General features: G+C 42.5%; 1 protein-coding gene across 1 annotated transcript; it reads right to left on the bottom strand.

Annotated features, from left to right (window-relative positions):
* Nucleotides 1–280: 280 nt before the first annotated feature.
* On the bottom strand, nt 281–5,200 carry naa60 (N-alpha-acetyltransferase 60, NatF catalytic subunit). The gene is made up of 6 exons (XM_027284855.1): nt 5,064–5,200; nt 4,026–4,155; nt 3,116–3,212; nt 955–1,189; nt 673–838; nt 281–571 (listed from the first exon to the last, which is right to left on the bottom strand). Exons 1-5 carry the CDS (start codon nt 5,171–5,173, stop codon nt 682–684), a joined length of 729 nt encoding a protein of 242 aa, XP_027140656.1. The 5' UTR covers nt 5,174–5,200; the 3' UTR covers nt 281–571; nt 673–681.
* Nucleotides 5,201–8,388: the final 3,188 nt, after the last annotated feature.

The following is an 8,388-nucleotide window of genomic DNA, read 5'->3' as shown; positions in this document are numbered from 1 at the left end:
TCTGTGTGTGTGTGTGTTACATCCCTTTCACACCAAAGCTACGACCTTTGTTTGCCGTGTGCGTGTGTCTGGGTCAACGTGGTTTATCTGAACCAGGTCCTCCGCTTTGCTCTGCTGCCCACGTTGAAAGCAGGTCGACTCTGCTTGACTTTGGTATGACTGGACAAACAGGTTACTAAAGTAACTATGGGATATGTAGTATATATGAGATAGTACAGTAACTGAATAATTAAAAGAAATCCAATGGTTTTACCAAACAGTGTGTCTGTTAGTGTTTCAAAAAAACAAACAACGACAACATTGCACCTTGAATGCATCGCAATGCAACAACCCTGTTTTATCGGCCGGGCACAGCAGTACAGCTGCAAACCTGGATCTGTGTGTGAGCGGTGCAGAACGTGTACTGAATCTGGGATTAGAGTGAGTGTGTGAACGGTCTAACGCAGGTTGAACCTGAGTCCTGTGTCAAACACAGGTTGTGGAAAAGCCGTGCGACATGGAGGATTGTGAGTGCGCGTGTACATCTTGGTGTGTACGGAGGGAAGACAGATGAGAGATGGAAGTCGTGCTCCTGTGAAAACAAACACAAGAAGCAGAAAATCAGACAAAAAGTCTTAAAAACTAGCTACGACCAAACATAACAATGCTGCTGTCACTGCAACTCCCACCCACCGTGCTGTGTCACATTGTTCTGCTGTACTGTATGCCGGTCTTGGAGGCGATGTTGGACCAGGGCAGCAGAGAGCGCAGCAGGGACTGAGCCTGTCGGTACAGCCTCTGAGGGATGGAGCAGGGGCTCAGGCTGGCCAGGGTTGAACCGATGTGCTGGATATAGTCAGTGGGACAGGAAGTCAAGGAAAAAATGTTCTGGTATGAGACTGAAATGTAAAAACAAACCACTAAACATCCACTAAACAATCAGCGCCTTCTTTTCCTGCTTCTACAAAAGGATATAAAATCGTCCAGGGTGGATGACCCCCGTTGATGTAGAGCACATAAGTGAATCCGTCTTTGAGGACGCCTCGTATGGAGTAGTAGTAGGGCAGGTAGTGGTGCTGCCTGAAATCCCTGTTCTCGTAGAAGTGGATGGCAGTGTTGTTGGTGGTGAGGACGTGTAGGTAGATTGCCTTACAATGGTCCTGGGCTGTCGTTGAGATGTGCTCCTTCAAACTGTCCAGCAGTAGGGAGCCTGAGCGGTGCAGAGGAGAGAGAGTGTCCCGGGTCAAGTTTAAGTCTACAGCACCAAACTGCACCTGAATCTTTAACTGTAACATTAATAACATATGCAGTGTTTCCCCTATATGCATGCAGTAGCGAGACAATTTCACAAGATCATTAATATCAGTGCACAGGTGATGATTTTTACTCGCACTGTGCAAGCACAACAACACACAACGTTATTCTGGACTTGTTTTGAGTCATTAACTAGCGCAGCAAATCATGTCGGACCTCTTCTCATTCTTCAGAAGACATCTACGTAAAAGTTAACGTTAAAGTTTATACACGTTACAGTAGTGAGTAGCATAGGTAGCATAACGTAGAGTAGCGTAGCTCCTTACGCCAGTGAGTGGGCAGAGAAAGTGATGGTGAAGCGGTAACAGTGAACAGAGCAGCAACAGAACACAGAGAGAGATTAGCAGGAAATGTAGTTTGTCAGTTCATTAATGCTACAGCTTCTCAAGCTAACGTTAACAGTTCGTTTTTTAGCTGCTACGTAGCGTTAGCTACATTAATTAGCTGCTTGTCATTAATACCTGTGTGAGTACAGAGGAGCAGAGAGAGGAGTGAAGAGAGGATCAGGGCGAGGAGCAGGGAGAGATGTGAGGAAAGGAGCAGAGAGAGGAGTGAAGAGAGGAGCGAGGAAAGGAGCAGGGAGAGATGCAGGGAGAGGAGTGAAGAGAGGAGCAGAGAGGGGAGTGAAGAGAGGAGCAGAGAGGGGAGTGAAGAGAGGAGCAGAGAGGGGAGTGAAGAGAGGAGCAGAGAGAGGAGTGAGAAAAGGATCAGGGAGAGGAGTGAGAAAAGGAGCAGAGAGAGGAGTGAGGAGAGGAGCAGAGAGAGGAGTGAGGAAAGGAGCAGGGAGAGATGCAAGGAGAGGAGTGAAGAGAGGAGCAGAGAGTGGAGTTAGAAAAGGATCAGGGAGAGGAGTGAGAAAAAGAGCAGAGAGAGGAGCAGAGAGGAGCGAGGAAAGGAGCAGGGAGAGATGCAAGGAGAGGAGCGAGGAAAGGAGCAGGGAGAGATGCAAGGAGATGAGTGAAGAAAGGAGTGAAGAGAGGAGCAGAGAGAGGAGTTAGAAAAGGATCAGGGAGAGGAGTGAGAAAAGGAGCAGAGAGAGGAGTGAGGAGAGGAGCAGAGAGAGGAGTGAAGAAAGGATCAGGGCGAGGAGCAGGGAGAGATGTGAGGAAAGGAGCAGGGAGAGGAGTGAGGAACAGGACCTAGAGACTTTGCCACACTGAATATAGTTAATCTTAATAGAATTCATTATTAATTGATTTCTGGCCTCGCCCTCTTGTATTTGTTGTATTTGTATAAGACTGACCTGAGAACAGACTACAGGGGAAGCATCAATAGCTGCCCCACTGCTGAGCTCCACACTGAGCTCTGGATATATAAAAGGATTGCCAGGTCATTTATTTGAAACTATTCTTACTCGCAGCAGTATCACTGTGGATCTGTGGATGTTCAGTTCTTCTCAGAAAGCGTCTGTGTGTTCATATCTGACGGAGTTATGACTCATAATGAGTGTGTTATTTGACGTAGACTGATGCGGTTGGGGCCTAAGTGTTCTAAAGTACCTTAATGGTCTCCATGATCTGTGCGTCACAACCACTGCTGCTGCATCCAACACAACCTTGACTTGCACCATCCTTTTCACCTCACACAGCGTGTTTTCCTTGTCTCTTTCTGTTCTTAATTTACTCCTTATTACTATTGATATTATTATTTATTAACTTCCATTAAGATGACTTTCTACTCACTGATTTACTCACATTATTTCCATAAAAACATTAGAATTTACTGCTTTCTTATTATTACTATCATGTTTTACATTAATTGTAGGAGCACAGAAATACATTGTACTATGACTCTATGATTATATGTGAAAATGAACACATACCTATGCCATGTTTCCTGAACTCTTTGACCACTCCCAGGCTGAGGATGTACGCTACCTGTGTGTCCACAGGGAAGCTGGAGGCCAGGATGTCTCCATCCTAACACACACACGCACACACACGCACACACACACACACACACACACACACACACACACACACACAGAAAAATAATGGAGTCACGTCATTCTCTATGAACATAAAAGTTCACCATCCACAATATATCTTGGAATAAAAGCTACATTAGTTTCAGTATTGGAAAAAAATCATTTGGTACTTTGGTGTTTCTCTGTGTGCTCCCTCTGGATCATGTGCATTACACCATCATAATGCTTGCCTAGGCAAATGACCCAATGAGAATGAAGGTTCCAGATGCAAATATTCTCAAAGGGAAATAAGGTTTTGACAGCAGGCGCTGCATCCACTCAACACACAGCTTAGAAAAACTATGGCCTGAAGTAAGAGAAGCAGATTTCTGCTCTCAGTCCAGCTGAATCACAAATCCATAATAAATTCATTATTGTATCTGTGTCATACATCCTGTCCATTCAGGACACGAGTTAAGCTCTTCCAGTGACGTTCTAACAACACTTCAGGGTGAGGTAGTCATTAGCTTTACATTTACTTATGCCCACATTCAAAGCACAAAGACACACGATTAGCAGTCAAATTCTTCTAAACAAGATGAAACTGAAAAATGAATTTCTAATTCTTGTGTCATGACAGTCTTACTAAGTCGAGTTCTTCTGGTTCATCTAATTAGCAGCCTAAAAACAGACTCCACTATGTCTGTGTGCTCCACTTAAAACCTTTCCAAATGCCAGCCTCCGTGACACCGTCTCCACGCAGCGCAGCTGCTTCAGAGAACACACTCTGACGTGAGCGGCTGCGTGACTGAATCGGACGCTGTACCTCTTTGTGTACTTTGGTCCGGCCTTTGATCTCGGCCACAATCATTCCCACGATGCCTCCTCTGAAGGTGGCAGCGAGGGAGAAGAACTTCTTGTTGGAAGTGATGTCCTGATACCATGAGTCTGGGTACCTGCGGAAAGAGTTCACAGTTCATTCATATATATGGAAATGTTTGGCTTTTTCTCATGATGAATTTATGACTTATGGAGGTTTAATGATGTCTGCGAGAGCTCACACAGGAAAGTGAAATTATTCTACACAGACAACTTTCTAAGCATGTGTCTCCTCAATGTGAACTATGTCATGAGGATGTGAGGGATTAATAAATGACTTTACTGCACATTGGCTACTACACTACTATTTAATTCAACAATTTGTAGAGGCTCAAAGAAATATATTTCACTATAATATGATGTACATGTGTATGATTAATGTGACTATTAAATGAAATGACTGTGTAAGTGTCTACTCAACATGGCACAGGATAGAAGGAATAAGATGTTTCTGTGTCGTAAATCACACAGGATTTCTACTTCATTCATTCATGAGGATAAAATAAAATAAAATAAAAAATTGGATTTAGTGTAGCACCTTTCACAGATCAGGGTGTCAAAACAAAAAATTAAACCATAAACCAGTACAAAGAATCAAACAATAAAACATTGTTTAGATGTATGTATAACTAAATTATTTGTGTCGTAAACGTGCATTCAAGTTCAAAGAAAAATGGTCAAAAACAAAAATGAAGGAGGAAAACTGCACGCTGTGTGAACTGGAAGAGAAGGAAAGTAAATCAATTTTTCTTTTGCGGCTCAGAAAAGACCAAACACTGCTTGTTTTATTTTGATGTATATTTCATGTACATATACATCAGGAATGTTTCTGTCTGAAGAGCTGTCTGGGACACTTTGGATGTTTTCCTCCTCCAAATTCTGTGCAGATGTTCAGTGACAGAGTTGGAACAAACAAAAGCAGATCTGGATTGCAGCTTTGACAAACGGCTTCAAACTCCAGCCGTCGGATGTGACTGTGTCTTACTCGATTGGGAACCAATCACCACAGAGCAGCTTGACACTCTCTATGTCATCGTGGCAGAGGAAGCGGAGCTGGACTTCACTGAGAGCTGTGGGAGGCACCACGTCACTCATTCACACCTGCAGGGACACACACGTTTTTTTTTTTTGAGTTACAGCATCGCTCAGTGAGCCAAACAACAATTAAGACGTCAAACTGAACAGACGTTTAGCTTTTAAAAACACACACACACACACACACACACACACACACACACACACACACACACACACAGGAAGTGACTTCAGTGAAGAGCAGCCAAAAGAACCAAATGTAGATCAAACTTCATTACATCTTTCTGTGCATCACTGAGAAGAAACTTTCAGGTAGCACCAAGAATTGAATCTTAGACCTATTGAAGGCACGGTTCAACATACAGGAGCCTCTTGCATCCATGATCGTGTGTGAAGAAGACGGTTAATCAGTGTGTGTGTGTGTACCCACTTTACTGACTAACATAGTATAACTAACGAGTATAAAAACAAAAGTCATCAAAACCATGAATAAACAATGATGAACAGAAAATGAACCGGCAACTTTTTACACATTTTTAACTCATTTCTTCATCAAACACATTAATGCATGTTACTAACTAAACTTCTCATGGATCGTGGCTGCTGCTGTGGTCCTGCATGACATCCACTACATATATTATTACTGTCATTATAGCTACCGTATCTCATTACAGTTTATAGTTAATTAATGACTTGCTGCCGCTGTGCATCTGTGTATCGCTATCTCTCTCTATCTATCTGTCTATCCCCCCCTCTCCATCTTTAACCCGGTCGAGGTGGATGACCGTCCACCAATGAGCTTGGGTCTGCTCGAGGTTTCTGAGGTTTTCTTTAACAGGAAGATTTTCCTCGCCACCACGGCCAAGTGCTTGTTCATGGTGGAACTGTTGGTCTCTGTAGATAATATTATAAAGAGTACAGTCAAGACCTTTTGTTATGATACGGTGCTAAATGAATAGAATTGAACTGACTCGTTCTAGCCTCTCACATATGAACATTCACTGGTTTTCATCGTCTTGACAGTGAATTGAATATGTTTGAGATCTCAGACAAAACGATCAAACTAAAGACTGTGATGGACAATATTCACTCTTTATAGAACTTTGGCTGTCGGGCGCTGACTCATCTGTACCAAAAATAACAGAAAGGCTGCGATTAATATTATTTTCATCAATTATACACGTTTTTTTATTGTATGGGCTGAAGTGTTACTCTATCTGCACTATTCATATTGTCTATTTGACTGTACATCCTGCCTGCTCATTTCTGTAAATAAGTCCCAATTTTATTCTGTTTCTTTCATAGACACAACATGGTCAATCACTTTTTGAAGTGTTGCACATAATTTAACTGTAATATAATTTTTATATACGTTTAATATATATATGTTTTGTTCTTAATAGATGATACCTGTTTACTATGTGTTTTGTTTGTTTGTTTTTTATATTATATATATGGAGTATTGTATCATAATGAGGACATTTGTTATACACTTGTAATATGTTAAACGCTTCCTTCATGGTGTTGAACAGTCTGATCTCTCAACATGAATGAACTCGCTGACGTACACACACCGCGTCAAAAATTTTTTTCTTTTTTTCGTCTCCTGACAGACGAGGTTATAAATAGGACCGTGATTGTCTCTATCTTGCCGTTAAATATCATATTACCTGGCCACTGACAGCTAGAAGCCACTCAAAGACAGCCCACAGCAGAAGGTCTCATCTAAAGACCGGTTCTGGAGAAACTGGACCCTTAGTCTTTAGTGGGAGGTCTCATTTTGAGTTGGGTTGGGATGGATTGGGGAGGGGAAGACAGATATTTATCTCTCTGTCAGTCAGAGTCTGGTTGTTTGTCAGACAGACAGACTCAAGCTTTTTTTTTTCTACAGAGATGGATTGAATGTTAGTCAGTCAGTCAGTCCTGTCCGCAGACCATCTGTCTGTTCAGGTGGTCCTGTCCATGGTTGAAGCTGTGACATCAAGAAAAGCCCTCATGTCGTGTTGAAACATCGTAACTGGTGTGACTTTGAATGCGCGGAGGACAACAGTAGAAACAAAGAGTAAACCAGGAGCACCTGAAGCAAGATCCAGTGAAGAAGGATGGAACATGATTTCTGATTTCAATTCTGGTGCCACAAACAAAATCTTGTTTAGGGCTACTAAAAGTGGAGGCCTGCTCTGGAAATAGGAGACATTTGGTTTCCGGGTAGAGGGTGAACAATATTTGTTAGAGATTCTGGACACTACAGTGAAGTAGAATATAGAGTGAAAAGTTGTAATATAAAACATTTTATTGAGATATTGTACTTTTCAGACATATTCTTTTTATAATCTTTTATTTATAGTTTACAAGTTTTTTCAAAGACAGTAACAGGACATACAGAGAGAAAAAAATAAAAACAAGACAAAATGAAACACAACGGAAAAAAGGGCTGCCAAACAATGCTATTCGGTTCAGACAAAGTTGTCACAGATCAATATCTTCAGAGCAAGGTAAAATTACATGAATAAGTGATTTCAGACATATTCTACGCAGAATATTTGAGTACTGAGGAAAATGTCTAAACAAAGTATTTATGGCAGTTTATGTGTGAAGCACTTTGTGTTACATGTTTTGTATGAAAAGTGCTGTACACATAAGTTTGATGGACTGGTTGATGAGGGCTGGGTCCAGTGTTTTCAGGATCATGTTGTAGTCCTCACCTCGGTCCAGCAGGCGGCGCCAAAGCGCTGACATGACCCAAACCTGTGGCTGACGTCACCGGCGTAGCCGCCAAAAACAGGAAGAAAACATCCAGCTGTTACCTAGCAGGGAGAGCTCTGGCTTAGCTTCAGCAGCCGTGTGGCGTTGGCACAGTAATGAGACGGGTCGTGGAGCTGAATAGACCGCTGTCTGACCATGCTGTGCCCGCATGAGTAATGACGCATCGACGGACACCAAAGGGATATAACTGTCCTCGACTTTCCTCCGGGCCGAGCGTCGAAACGAGGTACGTTAGCTTAGCGGCTAAAGTTAGCCTGTGTGTTAACTAGCTGCTGTGTCCAGTTTTGTCTGTTGGCGTATATCAGTGTGAATGCTGTTTTTAAATATATTATATACTGTATTTCTGACACGTTCAGAGGAAGTGGCGGTGTTGTACAGCAGCTGCAGCATCGTAACAACAACACGAAGCTCTGAAACTAGCAGCTCTTCCGCCAAACACACGCTTCAGGTAGACATGGTTAACGGGTCACTCGGTCTGTCGGTAAACGAGGTTTGTTTGTCGTACCGAG

Source organism: Larimichthys crocea, chromosome XII (genome assembly GCF_000972845.2).
Source record: "Larimichthys crocea isolate SSNF chromosome XII, L_crocea_2.0, whole genome shotgun sequence".
NCBI lineage: Eukaryota > Metazoa > Chordata > Actinopteri > Sciaenidae > Larimichthys > Larimichthys crocea.
Note: the sequence above shows the minus strand (reverse complement) of the source record. Positions and strands in the feature narration are given on the sequence as shown.